At 43.7% G+C, this 25,541-nt stretch overlaps 2 protein-coding genes across 4 annotated transcripts; both read left to right on the top strand.

Moving 5' to 3' along the window:
* Positions 1–92: 92 nt before the first annotated feature.
* LOC139202202 (flavin-containing monooxygenase 5-like) lies at positions 93–18,729 on the top strand. 3 transcript variants are annotated; one of them, XR_011584354.1, is made up of 11 exons: positions 95–250; positions 446–607; positions 702–890; positions 1,023–1,188; positions 2,674–2,816; positions 3,292–3,488; positions 4,069–4,216; positions 4,350–4,557; positions 4,668–4,740; positions 4,852–5,520; positions 17,668–18,382. XR_011584354.1 is itself a non-coding variant. In XM_070831563.1 (10 exons), exons 2-10 carry the CDS (start codon positions 476–478, stop codon positions 17,388–17,390), a joined length of 1,671 nt encoding a protein of 556 aa, XP_070687664.1. In that variant the 5' UTR covers positions 93–250; positions 446–475; the 3' UTR covers positions 17,391–18,382. The 3 variants fall into 3 exon arrangements, 2 of the variants coding, with proteins under 2 accessions (XP_070687664.1, XP_070687665.1); XM_070831563.1 differs by lacking the exons at positions 4,069–4,216; positions 4,350–4,557; positions 4,668–4,740; positions 4,852–5,520 and adding exons at positions 16,173–16,320; positions 16,474–16,681; positions 16,792–16,864 and having other exon boundaries at positions 93–250; positions 16,976–18,382; XM_070831564.1 differs by lacking the exons at positions 95–250; positions 446–607; positions 702–890; ... (5 more) ...; positions 4,668–4,740; positions 4,852–5,520 and adding exons at positions 14,219–14,379; positions 14,474–14,662; positions 14,795–14,960; ... (3 more) ...; positions 16,474–16,681; positions 16,792–16,864 and having other exon boundaries at positions 16,976–18,729.
* A 384-nt stretch (positions 18,730–19,113) lies between these two features.
* On the top strand, positions 19,114–24,034 carry LOC139202271 (flavin-containing monooxygenase 5-like). Its single transcript, XM_070831668.1, has 10 exons — positions 19,114–19,197; positions 20,720–20,881; positions 20,976–21,164; positions 21,331–21,496; positions 22,190–22,332; positions 22,425–22,621; positions 22,723–22,870; positions 23,016–23,223; positions 23,340–23,412; positions 23,524–24,034. Exons 2-10 carry the CDS (start codon positions 20,750–20,752, stop codon positions 23,936–23,938), a joined length of 1,671 nt encoding a protein of 556 aa, XP_070687769.1. The 5' UTR covers positions 19,114–19,197; positions 20,720–20,749; the 3' UTR covers positions 23,939–24,034.
* The last annotated feature ends 1,507 nt before the right edge of the window (positions 24,035–25,541 follow it).

Below are 25,541 nucleotides of genomic sequence, written 5' to 3'. Positions count from 1 at the left end.
CACACAGTCCTCCTCAAACTCACTCCGCCCACCGCAGAGTTGTGTGCAGCACGGAAAACTATTCCTTCTTCAACCCGCTAAAGGTAAGAAAGAAACTTGGGTACTCGATCGTAACTTTTTTATTGCTTGTATGATCGAGTCCCGTAACAAAACATCAACCACAACAACAAAAAGCACTTAAACCAGATGGTGCTCCGCGCTCGGAGACGGTTGTCAACGCCCTGCAGAGGAAATAAACAACCAAGAGCAGGTTTGATTGCTTCAGCGCTTTGCTTTGCATTTTAAATGTCTGCCAGGATGACTGAAGATCACATATTAATCCGTGCTGAAGTTGGATGTCAGTGTGCAAGTGTGTGGCACAGATCCAACAGGTAGACAAAGGTCCACACTAGCAGTTAAAACTGCGTGCATGCATGTGTTATTTGGTGATTTTTTCATTTTCCAGACTGATCTTCATCCTTGACAGAGCTGAGATATGACTCGTCGTGTGGCTGTGGTTGGAGCAGGTAGTTCAGGTCTGGCCTGCATCAAGTGCTGTCTGGATGAGGGGCTGGAGCCCGTCTGCTTTGAAAGCAGCGATGACATTGGTGGTCTGTGGAGGTTTAAGGTGGGTCACACTGCGCGCAGGTTGGACCTTCTTTTCCTCACAGAGTTTTCTGTACTTGGATGAGTTTATTCTCACTTTGTGGCTGTTTGTGCAGGAGAATCCAGAGGCAGACAGGGCCAGCATCTACCACTCCGTCATCATCAACACCTCCAAGGAGATGATGTGTTTCAGTGATTTTCCCATCCCTGAACACTTCCCCAACTACATGCACAACTCCCTCATCATGGACTACTTCCGAATGTATGCCGACCACTTCCAGCTCACCAAGCACATACGCTTCAATGTAAGGATGCTTCACTAAAGTACACAACACTGAGCGTGATGTTTCATCTCTTTCTCGATTGTGATGTGTAATCAGTAAATGAAACTGTATTAAAACACCTAGTTTGACTGTTTCTATCTTTTTATCTTTCAGACCAAAGTCTTGCAGGTGAAGCAGAGATCCGATTTTTCTCAGTCCGGCCAGTGGGATGTTGAGACGGAGACCAAGGATGGCGAAAAGAAGAAGCACATCTTTGATGCCGTGATGATCTGCATTGGACATCACTGCCATCCCAACATGCCTCTGCAGGACTTCCCAGGTAACACCTTACAGGATATAAATATCCAGAATCCAGTGGTGGAAAGCAACTATGTGCATTAATTCAAATGCACACTGCATTTTATTCAACTACATTTGTCTGACAGCTTTAGTAACTAGTTGCGTTTCAAAATTGTCATACATTTCCTGTCCAGTGAAGACCATGTATCGCTATATTTCTTGTTTTATATATGGCAGTGAAATGCGCCATACAGTACACATTAATACCGTGATATCAATCCAGAAACATCAGATATAATAGATATAGATAGATACTTTTAGTATTGGTAAATGCTTCAACTTTCACAGTGCTGTATTAGTACTTTCTGAGCACTTCTTCCACCACTGCCAGGATCGACCTTTGACACTGTATAAAGGTGTGTGATAGTGACCCTGTACAACATGGTTTCACAATGCTGTGTCAACAGAAAGTATCACCACCCAGACAGAAAGAAAATGTCAGGATAATGTCCTCAGCCGTGGTGTGACAAAGTGGGTGAGAGCTCATTTCTCCTCACCACTTGTCCCTGGACATGTTCATGCTACATTCTGTTTTCCTTGTGTGTGTTTTTCTTTAATTTAACCAGGCCAGTAACATTGAGACACATACTTTCCCGGGTTTGTTTGTGTTATTAGGTTACAGTTTACATCTAGTGCATGAAGCATTAAAGTAAAACACAGTCAATTAGTTCAGTTATCCTTTATTAAGTTGCAGGTAAAATGTGATTCAATTGTTCGTTCCTTTGTTTATACTTACCTTTCTTTGTTTGTTCTGGCTCACCGTGCCAGAGTAGTGTTTGGAGAGGAGGCGGGCCCAGCACTTCCCCAATTTATGGTGTTTGTGATATCAGAGTGACATCATTGGGTCAGACCAAGTGGAGGGTTTTTTTCCTTTTGACAAACGTTTCGTTGGTATTGAAGCGGATAAATTATTGTTGATTTAGCTTGTGGGAAAATGGTTGGAGGTGTCTTGAGGTTTGTAGAGTGTGCTGTCATTTTATTTGCAGATTTATTTGCATTCGGGGTGCAGACTGGGTCACCATGTTGCTGAATGGTAGAGCTGAAGTGAGCCAAGGTGTGAATTGAATGCCCTATTATAATATATAAGTAGTAGTGGGGGTAATGGATTGACAGAGAGGCAGAGAGGCAGAGAGGCAGAGAGGCGAGGGCTGTGCTGTGCTGTGCAATCTTGTCCTTTTTTGAGTAGCTACAGTTTAGTTTTGAAATTATGTTTCATTATAAATAATTTTTTATATTGTTTTGTAATTTAAGTTTAACTTCATGGAGCATTGTGAAATAAAATCACCTCTTTTGCACACAAGAAGGCTGCTGAGTCCGCCTGCCTGCCACCTTCCTTGACCTTTTTGGCCGGACTTCTCTACACGTGGCCTAAACAATATTTTTTAGGGCAAAGCTGTGATGTGTACTTCAAATACAAAGTAGAGATTCACTTTGTCCAGCTGCCACAAGTCTTTGTCTTTTTCAGGCATTGATACGTTTAAGGGGAAGTATTTCCACAGCAGAGACTACAAGACACCTGAGGAGTGGAGGAATAAAAAGGTTGTGGTGATTGGGATAGGAAACTCTGGAGGAGACATTGCAGTGGAGCTGAGCAGAGTCACCAAGCAGGTTTGGAGGAGATAGTTATATTCAAACATGTGTAAAATTCACTCTTATCGTTCCTGTCAGCAAAGACGACATTCTATTTTCCAACTTCATCGTTTAGATCATTAACACAGCTTTACAGTAGAATCTAGAAGATTTAGAAAACCCCAACAGTCAATCAAACAATGTGTAAACTGCGCCTTAAAGGAGTTGCTCCTCAAATCTCATTGTACATTGTATAATGATGATAAAGGCTTCCTATTCTATTATATTCTAAAACAAATTCACAGTTTCGACATACACCAGAAAGTTGGAAGTTAAACTGAGGATGTAAAAGAAAACAAACAGGCTTGATTACAGGTAACAGAGAAAATGGGGAAATGATAACATAACTAAATGCATTTAACATATACAACCACTTATAAATGCTGCATTGATATTGGATAAAGATTTCTAACGTACCACTATAATGACTGGCGGCTATGTCTTCTCTTCCCAGCTTTACCTGAGCACTCGAAGGGGAGCCTGGGTTCTCAACCGAGTTGGGGATAATGGGATGCCCCTTGATTTGTTATTCAACAGGGTGGTGTATTATCTGCAGAAATTCCTTCCCTCTTGTTTTTTCTGTGGTGTGGTGGAGAACCGGCTCAACCAAAGATTCGACCATGCTCTGTATAACCTTAAGCCAAAGCACAGGTGCTTCATTTGATTTTTATTTAACCTTTTTTATATTTCTACCTTAATCAAATAGCTTTTGAACGACTGCATGTTTGTGTTTTCAGGCTGCACATTCATGGGTACATTGCAAATACGAACAACCAATATTTCTTTTGGGGCCAGTTTGGCAAACTGTAAACACATTTAGATAAAACTTAAAGCTAGAGGAAAAATAATAGAACCAAGACTAATGAATAATGAGAAGAGTGCCAAAATCCATCAATATGAACTTTTCTGTGGGGGGCACAGTGCCAGATTTTGAACTGCAGTGTGTATTCACAAATAAAATGTGAATGCACACTACATCATGTAATATAATGGGCTCACTGCCTTTAAATTTGCTGACATTCATGCTCCTCAGGGGTAGAATTTAGCTAATTTTCATAATGACCTAACTGTATCATAATGATGTAGATCTATAGCTGTGGGGCAACATTATCAGCATTTCTGTGCAACATGTTATTCAAGGTGCTTTAGACTTTCTGTCTTAAAGAAAATGCCATCAAATGTCATCAAATTATTGTAACATAACTAACTAGTGTAATAATATAAATCTCAGGTTGTTCAGCCAACATCCCACAGTGAATGATGAGCTTCCCAACCGGATCCTATCTGGAACAGTTCAGGTGAAACCCAACATCCGCAGATTTCAGGGGTCCAATGTGGAGTTTGATGATGGCAGTGTAGTGGAAGGTGTTGATCTGGTGGTAGGTATAATAATTACGAGTGTGTGCTCACTCACACACACACACACACACACACACACACACACACACACACAGAGCACAGCAGTGCAGTTGGCCAGTGGTGTGTGACTGAGATGAGATCTTTGTCTTGCAGGTGTTTGCCACTGGTTACAGGTTTTCCTTTCCTTTCCTGGCCTCCCATGTGGTCTCAGCGTCTCAGAACAAAGCATCTCTGTACAAGTATGTGTTTCCTCCTGAGTTGGACCGCCCCACGCTGGCCATCATTGGTCTAGTGCAGCCACTGGGAGCCATTATGCCCATCTCTGAGATGCAGGCCAGATGGGCCACACGCGTCTTTAAAGGTAATACAGGCACATTAAGACGTGCAACCATTTCTCATCACTCAGTCCTTTACAGAAGTAGTTTGTGTTTAACAGGACAAACCTCTGTCACAATGTCTCCTCTCAAATAGGCTGCATCAAGCTTCCCTCGATGACTTGCATGCTAAAAGATATTCAGTGCAAGGAGGAGGCAATGGCGAAAAGGTAGAATTGTGAATTTTTATCCACGTTAGGAGGAGTTAGTAGTCCGTTTTGGATTTAAAAGGCACCAAATGCTGTTATCCACAACATGTTCAGCTTGAGTCTCTTTTCCAGGTATGTCACCAGTCAGAGACACACCATCCAGGTTGACTATATCAGCTACATGGATGAGATAGCACAGCTGGTGGGGGTTCAACCCAACTTTCTGAAGATGCTGCTGACAGATCCCAGGCTGGGACTGAATGTGATGTTTGGCCCCTGCACGCCCTACCAGTATCGTCTCAGAGGGCCAGGAAAGTGGGCGGGAGCCCGTCAGGCCATCTTCACTCAGTGGGAGAGAGTGGCTCAACCCATGCAGACCAGGCCCTGTGATGAGCCCAAAGCCAAGAGGTCGTTCATGCTGCCTCTGGCTCTGTCAGCTGCTGCCGTGGGCTTGGCCGCCTACATCAACCGGAACAACCTTCCTGATTTCCTACAAGGTCCCACTGCACTGATGGACAAGATAAAAGTCTACCTGCCTGCACAGTGATGTGCACCTCATGCATGGTCCTTTTCAGCTGTTATTGCTCTTCATACATTTAAAATACATATATGTAATTTTTACACTATACTACCAGTGATCCTGAGAAGGGCAATATGATATATGCTTTAAATGATAGAGGTTTAACTACATCTAATCTACAAATTGTTATTCAACATACAATTTTAAGGTGTGATTGCCCTGGTATCTCCATCTTCTTGGCAAATGCTTAATGCACATACTCCAATCCCAATTCCAAAAAAGTTGGGACGCTGTGTAAAATGTAAATAAAAACAGGATGTCATGATCAAATCTCAAACTGGCACAGAACAGTTTTCCATTTTGCCTCAGTCCATTTTAAACGAGCTTTGGCCCAGAGAAGACAGCGTTGTTTCAGGATCGTGTTCACATATGGCTTCTTCTTTGTATGGTATAGCTTTAACTGTGTTCACAGACAATGAGTTTCAGTTTTACTTTTTCAGAAGAAAGATGGATGGATGGATAGATTGCCATCTTGGTGCCATGGTGCCAATATGTGCTCCTTCTGGCCAGTCACATGACTTGGACTCGAGTCTGACTCGAGTCATGAATTTGATGACTTTAGACTCGACTTGACAAAATGTGAAGAGACTTGCAACTCGACTTGGACTTTAACATCAGTAACTCGTGACTTCACTTGGACTTGACCCTTTTGACTTGAAAAGACTTGCTACTTTCCCCAAACCCAAAGATTAAAAAGTATGTTGACATGGACCGCTATATATCTATATCTGTGTGTGCGTGCGTGAGCGAGCGCGGTGTCGGCCCGACATCCAATCAAATTAGATCCACGTTGTTTTGATCCGACAGCATCCAACCAATCAAATTACAGGACAACCAATGAAGCGGATAAAGCAGCGCGCCAGTTGGCAAAAATGATACCTAAGATAGTTTTGTTTGGGTATAAAAACTACGAGGTGGTCAACAAAAAACGAATGTAAAACATGCGGGTCGAAGATTACGGACGGAGACGCAACAACTTCCAACTTTGTTCGACATTTGAAGCTGCACAAAGAACGGTAAACTAAGCTAACACTAGCTTATAGGGCCTAGAAAAGGTTAAGGCTAGATTTAAGTAAAGTAAAAGGGCCTGTCTAGTTGAAGGTGAAAACTGTTTTGCAATATGATGTGAGATCAATACAATACAGGACAGAAGCTGCTGTGCAACTAGTTATAGTGCAGTATGCTATGGGAATACAATGTTAGCACTGTCATGTCTGTGTGTGTTGTCCCGTCTCTCACTTCCTGTTTTATTTTGAAAACTAAAACTCTCCTCTCGTTTCAGGCCGTTGGCTTCCTGCCCTTCTGTGTTTTCCCGCCAGTGTGATTGTCTGCCCCGCCCTGATTGTCTCCACCTGTTCCCCATTACCTTGTGTATATATTGTCTGCGTCTCCCTTTGTCTTGTGCCGGATTGTCTTGTCCAAGCGTCAATGGTCTAAAGTATTTTGAACCAAGCCATAGTTTTCCATGCCTTGTTGTAGTAAGTATCTTGTTTCTGTAAGTATTGTGTTGAATTAAAAGCTTGTTAATCTGTCTGTGAGTTCTCGCTTCGTGCTTTTGGGTCCACCCTGTCTCTGAGCCCCGTGCTTAACAGTACAATCCGGCCAGACATGCCACATACCCAGCCAAAGTGAGCTCGATCAAGACAGCTCTGTCAGCTCAGGGCTCCATGCTCTCCCAGCATGAGGAGCAACTTAGATCCATCCACCACGGGGTGAAGGATCTGGTCGACCACCAGGGAAACTTCCAGGAGTCAGTGACGGCGCAGGTGCAACACATGGCGGAACAACTCCACCGGGTTCTAACGGCTGGAACCTGCACCTCCGTCCCCAGTTGCACCATCACCCACAGGTCCGCCGTCCCAGTCACTGCCGTCCCAGTCACCTTCCCTGTCAGCTCCGCACCTGGCCGCACCGGAAAGGTTTTCTGGGGACTCAGGTGACTGCAGAACTTTTATTGTACAGTGCGATTTACATTTTAAACTCCACTCTGTCCTGTACCCCACAGACCAGGCCAAGGTGGCATTTATGGTGTCACACCTGGCTGGGAGGGCTGCGGCATGGGCCACCGCTGAGTGGTCCCGGCAGGCTCCTTGATGCCAGGACATAAAACTTTTTCAGGACACACTGAGTCGGATTTTTGACCACACCTCTCCGGCGAGAGAGGCTTCACGAGCCCTTCTCCAGTGCAAGCAGGGGATGGGCTCGGTGATTGACTATGCTATTGGGTTCCGCACGCTGGCTGCCGACTGCAGCTGGATTACTCCGGCGCTGCTGGACGCCTTTTTCAATGGACTTGCGGGACCGATAAAGGACCAGTTGGCTCCGTTCCAGCTCCCCACAGAGCTGGAGGACTTTATAGACATGACTACCCAGGTGGACAACCGTTTAAGGGACCGGGCGGGAGAGCGACACCAGGCTTCCAGCCAACCTGTTGGCTACCCGGGGCTCTCCTCTAAGCCGTCGGAGTCCCCAAGAGCGGTACTGAGGGCACCCCAGCCTTCAGGAAGAAAGGCACCCCTGGCAGGCGGAGAGGAGCCGATGCAACAAAATCAAGAGGAGCGGCGGCGGCGATCAGAGGGGGCCTGCTTTTACTGTGGGCAGCAGGGCCACCTTTTAACGGCTTGCCCGTTAAAAGACGGGACTCACCAGGCGTGAGGACGGCACTGGTGAGCCATTTTTCAAACAGTGACTATCCTCCTCGCACCTTGACTAAGGTAAGTCTGGGGGTAGGTGACGGTTCCACACGGTTCCCTGAGTGTTATAGGGCTCTTAGGGAGGCATTCAGCAAAACACGGGCTACATCTCTGCCTCCCCACAGACCTCATGACTGTGCCATCGAACTGCTTCCCGGCGCACCCATCCCCAAGGGACGACTCTACTCCATCTCAGGGCCCGAAAGGAGGGCCGTGGATGAGTATATTGCTTCGTCCCTCAAGGCTGGGATCATCAGACCATCCTCCTCTCCCGCTGGAGCAGGATTCTTTTTTGTGGGGAAGAAGGATGATTCCCTCAGACCCTGTATAGACTATAGTCCCCTCAATGCCATAACTGTTAAGAACCGTTACCCACTCCCATTATTATCCTCTGCCTTTGAGCTGTTGCAACAGGCTACTGTGTTCACTAAGTTAGATCTCCGCAATGCTTATCACTTAATCAGGATTTGAGAGGGGGATGAGTGGAAAACAGGTTTTAACACCCCAACAGGGCATTATTAGTATCTGGTGATGCCTTTTGGACTCACGAACGCTCCAGCGGTGTTCCAGGGCTTCATCAATGAGGTGCTGAGGGAATTTCTGAATGTCTTTGTTTTCGTTTATTTGGATGACATTCTTATCTTTTCCCCTGACTTGGACTCGCACCAGGCTCATGTCAGGTTAGTCTTGTCCCGCCTGTTACAAAATCAGCTGTTTGTGAAGGCGGAAAAGTGAGTTTCATGTTTCCACCATCTCCTTCTTGGGCTATATTGTCACAGCTAACCAAATCTGCATGGACCCTGAAAAGGTTAGTGCTGTCGCCAAGTGGCCAACACCAGGTAACAGAAAGAAGGTGCAACAGTTTCTCGGTTTTGCCAATTTTTATCGCCGGTTTATCTGAAATTTCAGTTCCATTGCTGCTCCACTGCATGCTCTCACTTCTTCCAAACAGCAGTTCGTGTGGAACCCGCAGGCCGAGGAGGCCTTTAAGCGCCTGAAGCAGGCTTTCACCACAGCTCCAGTCCTCTCTGTTCCTGACCCGCAACGGCAGTTCGTGGTAGAGGTCGACGCCTCCAACACAGGGGTGGGCGCTGTTCTGTCGCAGAGGTCTGCGACAGATGGATGGGTTCATCCATGCGCCTACCTCTCTCGGAAGTTGACCCCAGCAGAGAGGAATTATGACGTGGGCAACCGGGAACTGCTGGCTGTGAAAACAGCCCTGGAGGAGTGGAGACACTGGCTGGAGGGAGCAGAACAGCCGTGTTTAGTCTGGACGGACCATAAGAACTTGGAGTACGTCAGGAAAGCAAAGAGACTGAACTCTCATTCACGCTGTCCTATAGACCGGGCTCCCAGAACACTAAACCAGATTCCTTGTCTCGTTTGTACGATCCTGACCCTGATGCCAGGGACCCCGAACCCATCCTACCACTAAACCATGTGATAGGAACGGTGTCCTGGCAAATAGAAAACGATGTGCAGCAGGCAATTGGTGATGACCCAGTTCCGAGCGGATGTCCTGACAACAGGCTATTTGTTCCGGAGCGGTTGCGCCCACAAGTTATACACTGGGCTCATACGGCGCTGCTCACATGCCATCCAGGTACGAAATGGACAATTTTTGTAATCAGACAGCGGTTCTGGTGGCCTACATTGGCAAAGGATGTTTCAGACTATGTATCTGCATGTCATATCTGTGCTATGAACAAGACTTCTAGGCAGGCACAGATGGGATTGTTGCATCCACTGCCAGTTCCAGCACGTCCCTGGTCACACCTGTCCATCGACTTTGTCACCGGACTCCCGTCCTCACGTGGTAACACTACGATATTGACAGTGGTAGATCGCTTCTCTAAGATGGTGCATTTTGTGGCACTGCCTTCTGCCAAAACGACAGCCAAGGTAATGTTACAGCACATTTTCAGGATCCATGGATTTCCCACAGATATTGTGTCTGACTGGGGGCCACAGTTTGTGGCAAGATTCTGGAAAGAATTTTGCCACCTCATAGGGGCCACTGTCAGCTTGTCCTCAGGTTATCACCCTGAGTCAAATGGCCAAACAGAACGCCTTAATCAAGAACTCGAAACATGTCTGCGATGTCTTATTTCCCAGAACCAGACTGCCTGGAGTGACCATCTGACCTGGGTGGAGTATGCCCACAATACACTTCCTACCACAGCCACAGGACTCTCTCCCTTTCAGGTAGTACATGGGTACCAGCCACCTCTGTTTTCTGCCTCCGAGAAGGAAGTTACCGTACCGTCGGCACAGGCTATGGTGCGCCGCTGTCAGCGGATCTGGGCTGCAGCTCGCCAGGTCCTGCTAAGGAGCTGGGACCGGATGAAGACCACGGCAGATCGCCAACGCAGACCAACCCCAGAATATCAGCCAGGACAGAGGGTCTGGCTCTCCACGAGAGACCTTCCCCTCCATGTACATTCCCGGAAGTTGGCCCCCAGGTTTGTGGGCCCATTTCCCGTGTCAAAAGTCATTTATCCTGTTTCTGTCCATGTGAAGTTACCCAGGTCTCTCAGAATCCATCCAACATTCCACGTAAGCAGACTGAAACCCGTCAAGGACAGTCCTATGGTTCCACCTCCTCCACCACCTCGTCTGGTCCAAGGGGGTCCAGTGTATGCGGTCAAGCAGCTACTGGCTGTTCGGAGGAGGGGTCGGGGGCACCAGCTCTTGGTGGACTGGGAGGGCTACGGGCCAGAGGAATGGTCCTGGGTCCCGGCCAGTTTCGTCATGGACAAAGACATAATTGATGACTTTTATAGACGCCACCCTGACACTCCTGGGCCGTCAGGAGCCGGTCCTAGTGGGGGGGGTACTGTCATGTCTCATCGTGTGTGTTAGTTTGTCTATGTTCACTTTTGTCTTGTCCCGTCTCACTTCCTGTTTTATTTTGAAAACTAAAACTCTCCTCTCGTTTCAGGCTGTTGGCTTCCTGCCCTTGTGTTTTCCCGCCAGTGTGATTGTCTGCCCCGCCCTGATTGTCTCCACCTGTTCCCCATTACCTTGTGTATATATTGTCTGTGTCTCCCTTTGTCTTGTGCCGGATTGTCTTGTCTTGTCCAAGCGTCAATGGTCTAAAGTATTTTGAACCAAGCCATAGTTTTCCATGCCTTGTTGTAGTAAGTATCTTGTTTCTGTAAGTATTGTGTTGAATTAAAAGCTTGTTAATCTGTCTGAGTTCTCGCTTCGTGCTTTTGGGTCCACCCTGTCTCTGAGCCCCGTGCTTAACAAGCACTTTTTGTGCAAATTACATTTGCATTTGTTTCTTTCAAATGTGTTTGAACAATGTTCTTGCTAAAAAAGGTTTGAATAAATACAGATGTTGTAGCATACATGATCTGTGCAAATATTATTTCTCTGTTGTTAAAAGGACTTGAAACTCAAATGGTAGGACTTGAGACTTACAGCGGGGCAAAAAAGTATTTAGTCAGCCACCAATTGTGCAAGTTCTCCCACTTAAAAAGATGAGAGGTGCCTGTAATTTTCATCATAGGTACACTTCAACTATGAGAGACAGAATGGGGGAAAGAATCCAGGAAATCACATTGTAGGATATTTAATGAATTAATTGGTCAATTCCTCTGTAAAATAAGTATTTGGTCACCTACAAACAAGATTTCTGGCTCTCACAGACCTGTAACTTCTTTAAGAGGCTCCTCTGTCCTCCACTCGTTACCTGTATTAATGGCACCTGTTTGAACTCGTTATCAGTATAAAAGACACACGTCCACAACCTCAAACAGTCACACTCCAACTTCCACTATGGCCAAGACCAAAGAGCTGTCAAAGGACACCAGAAACAAAATTGTAGACCTGCACTAGGCTGGGAAGACTGAATCTGCAATAGGTAAACAGCTTGGTGTGAAGAAATCAACTGTGGGAGCAATTATTAGAAAATGGAAGACATACAAGACCACTGATAATCTCCCTCGATCTGGGGCTCCACGCAAGATCTCACCCCGTGGGGTCAAAATGATGACAAGAACGGTGAGCAAAAATCCCAGAACCACACGGGGGGACCTAGTGAATGACCTGCAGAGAGCTGCGACCAAAGTTACAAAGGCTACCATCAGTAACACACTACGCCGCCAGGGACTCAAATCCTGCAGTGCCAGACAGTGTCCCCCTGCTTAAGCCAGTGCATGTCCAGGCCCGTCTGAAGTTTGCTAGAGAGCATTTGGATGATCCAGAAGAGGATTGGGAGAATGTCATATGGTCAGATGAAACCAAAATAGAACTTTTTGGTAAAAACTCAACTTGTCGTGTTTGGAGGAGAAAGAATGCTGAGTTGCATCCAGAGAACACCATACCTACTGTGAAGCATGGGGGTGGAAACATCATGCTTTGGGGCTGTTTTCTGCAAAGGGACCAGGATGACTGATCCGTGTAAAGGAAAGAATGAATGGGGCCATGTATCGTGAGATTTTGAGTGAAAACCTCCTTCCATCAGCAAGGGCATTGAAGATGAAACGTGGCTGGGTCTTTCAGCATGACAATGATCCCAAACACACCGCCCGGGCAACGAAGGAGTGGCTTCATAAGAAGCATTTCAAGGACCTGGAGTGGCCTAGCCAGTCTCCAGATCTCAACCCCATAGAAAATATTTGGAGGGAGTTGAAAGTCCGTGTTGCCCAGCGACCCCAAAACATCACTGCTCTAGAGGAGATCTGCATGGAGGAATGGGCCAAAATACCAGCAACAGTGTGTGAAAACCTTGTGAAGACTTACAGAAAACGTTTGACCTCTGTCATTGCCAACAAAGGGTATATAACAAAGTATTGAGATGAACTTTTGTTATTGACCAAATACTTATTTTCCACCATAATTTGCAAATAAATTCTTTAAAAATCAGACAATGTGATTTTTTCTCATTCTGTCTCTCATAGTTGAAGTGTACCTATGATGAAAATTACAGGCCTCTCATCTTTTTAAGTGGGAGAACTTGCACAATTGGTGGCTGACTAAATACTTTTTTGCTCCACTGTACTTGTGACTTGCAAAACAATGACTTGGTCCCACCTCTGCCTCTTACTAAGACCAGCATGCTCTCCTTGTTTTATTTGACATCTATTGCATAGTGTGTGTGTGGGGGTAGGTTTTCAGTGCATGCCACTGACTGTACTAAAGGTCAGATCTACTAAAGTACGGTGCTCATTACTCCTTTGACGACTCTCTTAACCTGAGCGACGGTGAGTTTTCTCTTTTGTGTAACAGCAGGTGAGTGTTTTGCAGGATTGCATGGAAACATTAGAAGACTGGATTCAGTTAATTTGGTTTTTAATGCCCATCAGCTCTGTTTTGTTTCTCACTGGGTGAAAAACCTTTTTGCCCAGCAATGCACACTTATTGTATTTTCCATGCTCTGATTTAGATGTGTGGCTATGCATATTAATTGGATTTCAAGTAGCTTGCAATTGCATAAGTTGTTGTTTTAAGTAGTAACCTTAAATTATCTTTTTCTATTACCTGTGCAATTTAATTCCTTAAAGTCAAGAACATATTTTTCACAGACGACACTCACACGTGCCTGCAAGAGTTTTCACGTCTTTGATATATGAAAGTTATTCTGTATTTCACTTTGTTGATGTCCAATGATATTAGATATAATATTAACAAACAGATTATAGTCTCTACATGTTGTACAAGTGTCATTGGGCTAAATAAATAGATATGAATAAATACAATCATTTGAACTATAATTAAATTCTTGGTTTGCAGCCACGCTTAAAACGTTTCTGTTGATGTTGAGTCACATTTATAAATGCACTGCTTTGATAATAAGTATTCTCCTAGTTAAACAGAGGACACACATCAGTCTTCTGAAGAAGAGTCAGTCTAATAGTTTCAAGAGGGTTTTTGTAAAAGCAAAGTTATGTAGAGTGTTTGACATGAACCCATAACAGCTCAGGACATACTGTAGCATCAAGACACTATAAAATCTATTGCTTGTGGTCATAAACATTCAACAACAATACTTTATAACCATGGTTCTGTGTTTTGCAGAGTGTTAGTGGAATAAACTGGCCTTCAAAATGTTACTAGACTATGTACACATTAACTTTTAATATGTAATCAACACTGAAAGTCGGCAGCAGGTCTCTATCACAGGAAGGAAACATATATTGGTGCATCAGCTTTGTTTTTTTTATGCTGTTTGTAGCTCCACAAATCTATCATCTTCTTATCAGATGAAATATTTTCCAGACTGATCTTCATCCTTGACAGAGCTGAGATATGACTCGTCGTGTGGCTGTGGTTGGAGGAGGTAGTTCAGGTCTGGCCTGCATCAAGTGCTGTCTGGATGAGGGGCTGGAGCCCGTCTGCTTTGAAAGCAGCGATGACATTGGTGGTCTGTGGAGGTTTAAGGTGGGTCACACTGCGCGCAGGTTGGACCTTCTTTTCCTCACAGAGTTTTCTGTACTTGGATGAGTTTATTCTCACTGTGTGGCTGTTTGTGCAGGAGAATCCAGAGGCAGACAGGGCCAGCATCTACCACTCCGTCATCATCAACACCTCCAAGGAGATGATGTGTTTCAGTGATTTTCCCATCCCTGAACACTTCCCCAACTACATGCACAACTCCCTCATCATGGACTACTTCCGAATGTATGCCGACCACTTTCAGCTCACCAAGCACATACGCTTCAATGTAAGGATGCTTCACTAAAGTACACAACACTGAGCGTGATGTTTCATCTCTTTCTCGATTGTGATGTGTAATCAGTAAATGAAACTGTATTATAACACCTAGTTTGACTGTTTCTGCCTTTTTATCGTTCAGACCAAAGTCTTGCAGGTGAAGCAGAGATCCGATTTTTCTCAGTCCGGCCAGTGGGATGTTGAGACGGAGACCAAGGATGGCGAAAAGGAGAAGCACATCTTTGAAGCCGTGATGATCTGCATTGGACATCACTGCCATCCCAACATGCCTCTGCAGGACTTCCCAGGTAACACCTTACAGGATATAAAAAACCTGTTCACTCAGGGACAATTTGGAGAAGAAAATTATGATAGTGTAATTTAAGAATCAACCTTTGGAATAGTGTTAAGGTTGCATGATGATAAAGATATGAACACAAGAGTAAGTTAGTCGTTATCGTGCCTTCATGATATGTCTTACCACCCCTTAACATGAAGCTGTGCCTGCTTGCAACCTGTAAAAACAGGTTGCAAATGTCTTTTGGTTGTGAGCAGCCCCATCCTAACAGAGACTGTCCACCCTGAGCCTCACTGATTGTTTGAATAAGTGTGTCTTAACTATCCACTATTACACAAGAAAAAAGCCAAGACACACATTTCAATAAGATAATATAGTTTGTAAGCTAAACAGTGTATTTCCTGCTTTGCTATCACATTAATATGGAAAGATTCATCTCATGAATCAAGTCCTTATTCCTATATTTTACACTGTATACTCACTCATTCATTGCCTGTCAGGCTGTACGGAGAAACAGAAAATTGAACCGGAGTCCTTCAAGATATGACACATGTAAATGTGTGACTATGAGTGTCTGAAACAATCTGCTTTAGGTCTGTTGTTTAGTTTAGTCAGAACACAGGTTAGATTAATAATAATTATAATAATAATAATGATAATAATGATAAAATTACAATCTATCCTCTCAGGCATTGACACTTTCAAGGGAAAGTATTTCCACAGCAGAGACTACAAGACACCTGAGGAATGGAGGAATAAAAAGGTTGTGGTGATTGGGATAGGAAACTCTGGAGGAGACATCGCAGTGGAGCTGAGCAGAGTCACCAAGCAGGTTGGGCACTTATGGATCATCACAGGTGCACAATAAGGCTTTGATCTCTTCACCTGGCATAATGATTTACTTCTTCACTTCTTACTTTACAGGTATATCTAAGCACTCGGAGAGGAGCATGGATCCTAAATCGAGTTTCAGACAAAGGTCTTCCTGGTGATATGGTCAACAACAGGCTAGTGAGGTTTATCCGCCAAACGCTTCCCTTTGGTTTAGTCTGCAGCATGACTGAGAGAAAAGTCAACCAAAGATTTGATCACAGTCTGTACAACTTGAAGCCAAAGCACAGGTATTGCAGCAACAGCATATATTGCAGCTTAGTAAAAGGCTTTTGTACTAGAAAATGTTTTATGACAGCATAACTAACCAGTGTAATAATATAAATCTCAGATTGTTCAGCCAACATCCCACAGTGAATGATGAGCTTCCCAACCGGATCCTATCTGGAACAGTTCAGGTGAAACCCAACATCCGCAGATTTCAGGGGTCCAGTGTGGAGTTTGATGACGGCAGTGTAGTGGAAGGTGTTGATCTGGTGGTAGGTATAATAATTACGAGTGTGTGCTCACTCACTCACACACACACACACACACACACACACACACACACACACACACACACACACACACACAGAGCACAGCAGTGCAGTTGGCCAGTGGTGTGTGACTGAGATGAGATCTTTGTCTTGCAGGTGTTTGCCACTGGTTACAGGTTTTCCTTTCCTTTCCTGGCCTCTCATGTGGTCTCAGCGTCTCAGAACAAAGCATCTCTGTACAAGTATGTGTTTCCTCCTGAGTTGGACCGCCCCACGCTGGCCATCATTGGTCTAGTGCAGCCACTGGGAGCCATTATGCCCATCTCTGAGATGCAGGCCAGATGGGCCACACGCGTCTTTAAAGGTAATACAGGCACATTAAGACGTGCAACCATTTCTCATCACTCAGTCCTTTACAGAAGTAGTTTGTGTTTAACAGGACAAACCTCTGTCACAATGTCTCCTCTCAAATAGGCTGCATCAAGCTTCCCTCGATGACTTGCATGCTAAAAGATATTCAGTGCAAGGAGGAGGCAATGGCGAAAAGGTAGAATTGTGAATTTTTATCTACATTAGGAGGAGTTAGTAGTCCGTTTTGGATTTAAAAGGCACCAAATGCTGTTATCCACAACATGTTCAGCTTGAGTCTCTTTTCCAGGTATGTCACCAGTCAGAGACACACCATCCAGGTTGACTATATCAGCTACATGGATGAGATAGCACAGCTGGTGGGGGTTCAACCCAACTTTCTGAAGATGCTGCTGACAGATCCCAGGCTGGGACTGAATGTGATGTTCGGTCCCGGCTCGCCCTACCAGTATCGTCTCAGAGGGCCAGGAAAGTGGGCGGGAGCCCGTCAGGCCATCTTCACTCAGTGGGAGAGAGTGGCTCAACCCATGCAGACCAGGCCCTGTGATGAACCCAAAGCCAAGAGGTCGTTCATGCTGCCTCTGGCTCTGTCAGCTGCTGCCGTGGGCTTGGCCGCCTACATCAACCGGAACAACCTTCCTGATTTCCTACAAGGTCCCACTGCACTGATGGACAAGATAAAAGTCTACCTGCCTGCACAGTGATGTGCACCTCATGCGTGGTCCTTTTCAGCTGTTATTGCTCTTCATACATTTAAAATGCATATATGTAATTTTTACACTATACTACCTGTGATCCCGAGACGGGTAATATAATGATATATTAGACAATGTGGCCACCTCATGGTGGCTTTAAATGATAGAGGTTTAACTAATCTACAAATTGTTATTCAACATACGATTTTAAGGTGTGATTGCTCTGGGATCTCCATCTTCTTGGCAAATGCTTAATGCACATACAACAACCCCAGTTCCAAAAAAGTTGGGACGCTGTGTAAAATGTAAAACAAAAAAATAAAAACAGGATGTCATGATCAAATCTCATAAACTCATATTTTATTCAAAATAGAACATAGAAAACATCTCAAATGTTTAAACTAAGAAAATGTACCATTTAAGAAAAAGAATGTCATTTTTAATTTCATGGCAGCAACGCTTCTCAAACTTGGGACAGGGCCTTGTTTACCATTGTCTAGCATCCCCACGCCACAGGCACTAATACAACCCCATACCATCAGAAATGCAGGCTTTTGAACCGTTTACTGATAACAAGCTGGACGGTCCCTCTCCTCTTTAGGCATCCGTGGTTTCCAAAAAGAATTTCAAATTTTGATTAATCTGAACAGTTTTCCATTTTGCCTCAGTCCATTTTAAATGAGCTTTGGCCCAGAGAAGACGGCGTCTTCGTTGTTCACGCCTGAATAAGACACGCTTTTTAAATATGTCCTCATTTGCAAAACAAGAACACAAACGTGGGCATGGCTGAAAGGCAATGACGCTACATTTCAATGTGTCATCAATCCTTCATTTAATCCTTGGTTGGAGAAAGACAAAGTGTATGATCGTATAAATAAAAAAAGCAGTCCTACTATGACCAAAACCTTTAATCACCTTAAATAATAACGGACAAGTCTTTACATCATCTAAGCCTGTTTTTCTAAAGCAGTTAAATATTTGTTTAATAGTTGTGTGTAATCAGGAATAAATCAGGCCTATATTTTAAATTGTTTGATGATAAAACTTTCTGTTCATCTAAAAGTCTAAACTTATAATGAATGTTGATGTGGAGACTTTGACTAAAATAGTAAGTAGCCTCAAGAGAATAATACTAATATGTTTTAATAATGCAGATGGTGAAGTTAAAAACATAAAGTACAGCACTGTGCAATGAGCGGCTACAACCACAGGACAGTTGTTCACATGTCACTTTCCTGTTTTTGTTGGCAGGTTTATCAGAGCTTGTGACGGACAGACCGCTGAAACAAGGTCTGTGTTCTTAACTTAATTAATCAATAAAGTCAAGACATAAAGTTGTTTTGTTAGTGAGCAGCTCTCTGTCGTGTCATGACCAGGACAAACCCCTGTGGGCCTCCTCAGCATCCCCTCACAGAAACAAGAGCGACACGGCAGAGTCCTCGGCCCTCTCACCAGCCCCTGTGGTTGGTCATTACACCTGTCAGCCTCCCTCTCACAGCCAATTACTCTCTGTCCAATCCATGTGACTTTACCTGGGCCCGCCCCTTGGATAAAGTCTGCAGATGCGCTGAATGGACGAGAAAACAATGACCGGTAATAGTGCCAATAACTCGGGAGAGATGAGGTTGACATCCCCCGGGGCAGGCCCAGCCACATTTTCTTTTAAGATAACAAATGATTTATTTGGCGCCGTTGGCTGTCAGTCATCTCAGCCGAGTGAGCCTGGAGGCAGCAGAGAGCAGAGACCCCCCCCCCACTCCTGAGCCCGGCCACACCACTTTTAGTCAACTATCAGCTGGGACACAAGACAACAGGGGTAAGATCACTAGTTTGTTTTTATCAAGCCCACTCGTCAGGGTTCGCTTTAGTAAACCGACCAATCACAGGCCGAATGGGGGCGGGACATTTAAGAAAAGTTGATGTGCTGCAGCAAACTTTAGAAAACTTTAGTTTTTAGTGCTTAGCATGATCTCATGAGAGGCTTCCCATGTTCAGATACTGTGCTCATGTTCAGGGATTAGATAAGGCTGTGAAGAGCTGTGAAATGATTTACTGCACTAGTAATACTAAGTACTCACGTCGGTGTCGGCACATACCCAGATGTAAGTAGGCCTGCTCGGAGTGCTCTTCCACCGACCACCGATGTAGAGTGTTTTTCTTGCACATGGATTTAATGAAGCAACAGAACCTACAAGAACAATACATCTTAGTTGTGTATTTCATGACATGCCAGTGGTTTATGGTATGTATGAAATTATATATATATATATATATATGTGTGTGTGTGTGTGTGTGTATATATATATATATATATATATATAAATAATGCATATGTTACTAACACAGTACTATTATATCATCATTATACATTTGATTTAATGTAGTGACTACATTAATGTTAACTATATACTGTTTACTAATCTCTGGTCCAAACTGGGGATAGTTTGTCAGCAGATGCCCACTGCCCAGTGGTGCAGAAGATAGATAGATAGATAGTGTGTGTGTGTGTGTGTGTGTGTGTGTGTGTGTAGGTTTTCAATGCATGCCACTGACTGTGTATTAAATGTCAGATGTACTAAAGCACTAAAGTACGGTGCTCATTACTCCTTTGACGACTGTCTTAACCTGAGCGACGGTGAGTTTTCTCTTTTGCGTAACAGCAGGTGAGTGTTTTGCAGGATTGCATGGAAACATTAGAAGACTGGATTCAGTTAATTTGGTTTTTAATGCCCATCAGCTCTGTTTTGTTTCTCACTGGGTGAAAAACCTTTTTGCCCAGCAATGCACACTTATTGTATTTTCCATGCTCTGATTTAGATGTGTGGCTATGCATATTAATTGGATTTCAAGTAGCTTGCAATTGCATAAGTTGTTGTTTTAAGTAGTAACCTTAAATTATCTTTTTCTATTACCTGTGCAATTTAATTCCTTAAAGTCAGGAACATATTTTTCACAGACGACACTCACACGTGCCTGCAAGAGTTCTCACGTCTTTGATATATGAAAGTTATTCTGTATTTCACTTTGTTGATGTCCAATGATATTAGATATAATATTAACAAACAGATTATAGTCTCTACATGTTGTACAAGTGTCATTGGGCTAAATAAATAGATATGAATAAATACAATCATTTGAACTATAATTACCTATACTATATATACTACTATAATACCATGGTTCTGTGTTTTGCAGAGTGTTAGTGGAATAAACTGGCCTTCAAAATGTTACTAGACTATGTACACATTAACTTTTAATATGTAATCAACACTGAAAGTCGGCAGCTGTTTGTAGCTCCACAAATCTATCATCTTCTTATCAGATGAAATACTTTCCAGACTGATCTTCATCCTTGACAGAGCTGAGATATGACTCGTCGTGTGGCTGTGGTTGGAGCAGGTAGTTCAGGTCTGGCTTGCATCAAGTGCTGTCTGGATGAGGGGCTGGAGCCCGTCTGCTTTGAAAGCAGCGATGACATTGGTGGTCTGTGGAGGTTTAAGGTGGGTCACACTGCGCGCAGGTTGGACCTTCTTTTCCTCACAGAGTTTTCTGTACTTGGATGAGTTTATTCTCACTGTGTGGCTGTTTGTGCAGGAGAATCCAGAGGCAGACAGGGCCAGCATCTACCACTCCGTCATCATCAACACCTCCAAGGAGATGATGTGTTTCAGTGATTTTCCCGTCCCTGCACACTTCCCCAACTACATGCACAACTCCCTCATCATGGACTACTTCCGAATGTATGCCGACCACTTCCAGCTCACCAAGCACATACGCTTCAATGTAAGGATGCTTCACTAAAGTACACAACACTGAGCGTGATGTTTCATCTCTTTCTCGACTGTAAAATGTTGCTTATTTCATGATTACAGGCAGCTGAATTTATAATCCGTAGATGCAACTGTATTAAAACACCTAGTTTGACTGTTTCTGCCTTTTTATCGTTCAGACCACAGTCTTGCAGGTGAAGCAGAGATCCGATTTTTCTCAGTCCGGCCAGTGGGATGTTGAGACGGAGACCAAGGATGGCGAAAAGGAGAAGCACATCTTTGAAGCCGTGATGATCTGCATTGGACATCACTGCCATCCCAACATGCCTCTGCAGGACTTCCCAGGTAACACCTTACAGGATATAAAAAACCTGTTCACTCAGGGACAATTTGGAGAAGAAAATTATGATTGTATTGTAAATTATGTGTAATTTAAGAATCAACCTTTGGAATAGTGTTAAGGTTGCATGATGATAAAGATATAAAGACAAGAGTAAGTTAGTCGTTATCGTGCCTTCATGATATGTCTTACCACCCCTTAACATGAAGCTGTGCCTGCTTGCAACCTGTAAAAACAGGTTGCAAATGTCTTTTGGTTGTGAGCAGCCCCATCCTAACAGAGACTGTCCACCCTGAGCCTCACTGATTGTTTGAATAAGTGTGTCTTAACTATCCACTATTACACAAGAAAAAAGCCAAGACACACATTTCAATAAGATAATATAGTTTGTAAGCTAAACAGTGTATTTCCTGCTTTGCTATCACATTAATATGGAAAGATTCATCTCATGAATCAAGTCCTTATTCCTATATTTTACACTGTATACTCACTCATTCATTGCCTGTCAGGCTGTACGGAGAAACAGAAAATTGAACCGGAGTCCTTCAAGATATGACACATGTAAATGTGTGACTATGAGTGTCTGAAACAATCTGCTTTAGGTCTGTTGTTTAGTTTAGTCAGAACACAGGTTAGATTAATAATAATTATAATAATAATAATGATAATAATGATAAAATTACAATCTATCCTCTCAGGCATTGACACTTTCAAGGGAAAGTATTTCCACAGCAGAGACTACAAGACACCTGAGGAATGGAGGAATAAAAAGGTTGTGGTGATTGGGATAGGAAACTCTGGAGGAGACATCGCAGTGGAGCTGAGCAGAGTCACCAAGCAGGTTGGGCACTTATGGATCATCACAGGTGCACAATAAGGCTTTGATCTCTTCACCTGGCATAATGATTTACTTCTTCACTTCTTACTTTACAGGTATATCTAAGCACTCGGAGGGGAGCATGGATCCAAAATCGAGTTTCAGACAATGGTCTTCCTCGTGATATGGTCAACAACAGGCTAGTGAGGTTTATCCGCCAAACGCTTCCCTTTGGTTTAGTCTGCAGCATGACTGAGAGAAAAGTCAACCAAAGATTTGATCACAGTCTGTACAACTTGAAGCCAAAGCACAGGTATTGCAGCAACAGCATATATTGCAGCTTAGTAAAAGGCTTTTGTACTAGAAAATGTTTTATGACAGCATAACTAACCAGTGTAATAATATAAATCTCAGATTGTTCAGCCAACATCCCACAGTGAATGATGAGCTTCCCAACCGGATCCTATCTGGAACAGTTCAGGTGAAAACCAACATCCGCAGATTTCAGGGGTCCAGTGTGGAGTTTGATGACGGCAGTGTAGTGGAAGGTGTTGATCTGGTGGTAGGTATAATAATTACGAGTGTGTGCTCACTCACTCACACACACACACACACACACACACACACACACACACACACACACACACAGAGCACAGCAGTGCAGTTGGCCAGTGGTGTGTGACTGAGATGAGATCTTTGTCTTGCAGGTGTTTGCCACTGGTTACAGGTTTTCCTTTCCTTTCCTGGCCTCTCATGTGGTCTCAGCGTCTCAGAACAAAGCATCTCTGTACAAGAATGTGTTTCCTCCTGAGTTGGACCGCCCCACGCTGGCCATCATTGGTCTAGTGCAGCCACTGGGAGGCACTATACCCGTCTCTGAGATGCAGGCCAGATGGGCCACACGCGTCTTTAAAGGTAATACAGGTTCTGTAAAATAATGAACAAGAGCTTTTGCTTAAAACTCCTTTGTTTACAGAAATACATTGAGTATAAGAAGCCTATTCTCTCACCATTGCTCTCATTTATAACAGGTAACATCAAGCTTCCCTCGATGACTTGCATGCTAAAAGATATTCAGTACAAGGAGGAGGCAATGGCTAAAAGGTAGAATTGTGAATTTTTATCCACGTTAGGAGGAGTTAGTAGTCCGTTTGGGATTTAAAAGGCACCAAATGCTGTTATCCACAACATGTTCAGCTTGAGTCTCTTTTCCAGGTATGTCACCAGTCAGAGACACACCATCCAGGTTGACTATATCAGCTACATGGATGAGATAGCACAGCTGGTGGGGGTTCAACCCAATTTCCTGAAGATGCTGCTGACAGATCCCAGGCTGGGACTGAATGTGATGTTCGGTCCCGGCACACCTTACCAGTATCGTCTCAGAGGGCCAGGAAAGTGGGCGGGAGCCCGTCAGGCCATCTTCACTCAGTGGGAGAGAGTGGCTCAACCCATGCAGACAAGGCCCTGTGATGAACCCAAAGCCAAGAGGTCGTTCATGCTGCCTCTGGCTCTGTCAGCTGCTGCCGTGGGCTTGGCCGCCTACATCAACAGGAACAACCTTCCTGATTTCCTACAAGGTCCCACTGCACTGATGGACAAGATAAAAGTCTACCTGCCTGCACAGTGATGTGTGATTAATGTTCAGTTCAAATCTGATGTAATCACGACTGTATGATTCATGGCTGACTTGCTGGTAGAGATTTGCTGCTTATGATAACTAGCATGGATAGCATAAATAAAATATATATATGTCAAAAGTAGTCCTTTAAGAGTTAACTTCCTGTTAGGGTAATGCATTTGCAAGCAGCAGCATTTAATGTATCTGCAAGTTGATGTGATCCTCTATTTTGTATACTGTTTGGTCATTTAATCTTACATGCATAGTCGTGTAGAAAATACAATAATTACCTAACCTAAATATATCATAAAACTGACCTTAGAACTGTACGTAGTAAATAAAGATTGCTCCTCTCTCCATTTCATCTCATGAGCTTGAAGGATAATGTACATTGGTCAATGATGCCACCTAATGGCAGCTTCAGAACTCAGCAGATGTTTGGCCTGAAAAACCATGAAACTGAATTGTAAAGGTGGTCCTTTGTGTCTCCCTGCATCATACTGGGATCATGTGCTTGAGGATCTCCCTCAGGGATCTACTCTGAATCTCATGCAGTCAGAGCCGGTAGGCCTAGTTGACTGTTTTCTTTTTAAAGATGACATTGCACAATTGTGTGATATGATTTCCCCTTAAATCAGAAGAATCAAGACATTGAATTAAAAATAAACAATACCAATGAATATGGAGCAGAGAAAAAAATGTTTTCTAATTTTATGTGTTTTATTAATGTGTGTATGTGTGTGTATTATTGACAAAAATTAGGAAAGAGAAGCATGTCCTGATGTTCGTTCACCGCTGGCTCTGTTAATGTAAAAATATAGAAAGCAGCAGCTTGATGGTTTTGTTGTTCAGTCCATTGGTGGCCAGTTAGACTGTAATTTATTTACCTCACTGAAGTGTTTGGGGTGAAGATAGACAGACAGGCAGACAGATAGATAGATGGACTTTAAACAGACTTCAAACTGAGCGCTGCTCGTGAACCACCGGTACACCCCGGAAGAAGAATCGTCCACGCGTGACTCGTTAACATTTGGGTTGCCAGGTTTAGGGACACCTTTGGTAGGCTAGTAGTATCACTTAGGACATGGAAAGGATTTGACATATGTAGCAGATAACGTAAATATAGTGACTTATGAGTTAGACTAAAGGTACCGCTGACAAAACGGATTAGGAGCACTCATTAACACCACAGCTGGCTTCATTTACGACAACCTCGGTTAAGTTCACTCTAAACTACAAGGTCCGATTAGCATTAGTTATGTAGAGTAAACTGAAATATTACTTAAGCCAACACAGTATTTATAATTTAGTAATCACCTTCATTGGCCAACTATGTGAACACATAGAAGGAATCTGATTTCGTTTTTTCTACTGCCCTCATGTACTCACACATAAACAGATAAACAGGGAGACAAGAGCAAATGAAACACATTAACTTAAGCAAAAATCACACACACACACACACACACACACACACACACACACACACACATGGTGAAATAAATATGAAATTACTATGTACAGGATCCTTTGTATGCATGAGGTATGGATATGGTATAGTAATTGTATGTTAACCAAAAATGTTTTCTGGACCCCAAACTTCAGAGAGAGT

Source organism: Pempheris klunzingeri, chromosome 6 (genome assembly GCF_042242105.1).
Source record: "Pempheris klunzingeri isolate RE-2024b chromosome 6, fPemKlu1.hap1, whole genome shotgun sequence".
NCBI classification, from domain to species: Eukaryota; Metazoa; Chordata; class Actinopteri; order Acropomatiformes; family Pempheridae; genus Pempheris; species Pempheris klunzingeri.
Note: the sequence above shows the minus strand (reverse complement) of the source record. Positions and strands in the feature narration are given on the sequence as shown.

What these genes read in the sequence shown, in the direction of transcription:
- LOC139202202 (XM_070831564.1), top strand. Translation starts at nt 14,248, where the DNA reads ATGACTCGTCGTGTGGCTGTGGTTGGAGGAGGTAGTTCAGGTCTGGCC. An exon ending in GTGGTCTGTGGAGGTTTAAG is followed by an intron (nt 14,380 to 14,473) that starts GTGGGTCACACT and finishes CTGTTTGTGCAG; the next exon opens with GAGAATCCAGAGGCAGACAG. An exon ending in AACTTGAAGCCAAAGCACAG is followed by an intron (nt 16,072 to 16,172) that starts GTATTGCAGCAA and finishes TATAAATCTCAG; the next exon opens with ATTGTTCAGCCAACATCCCA.
- LOC139202271 (XM_070831668.1), top strand. Translation starts at nt 20,750, where the DNA reads ATGACTCGTCGTGTGGCTGTGGTTGGAGCAGGTAGTTCAGGTCTGGCT. An exon ending in TGGAAGGTGTTGATCTGGTG is followed by an intron (nt 22,871 to 23,015) that starts GTAGGTATAATA and finishes TTTGTCTTGCAG; the next exon opens with GTGTTTGCCACTGGTTACAG. An exon ending in GGCCACACGCGTCTTTAAAG is followed by an intron (nt 23,224 to 23,339) that starts GTAATACAGGTT and finishes CATTTATAACAG; the next exon opens with GTAACATCAAGCTTCCCTCG.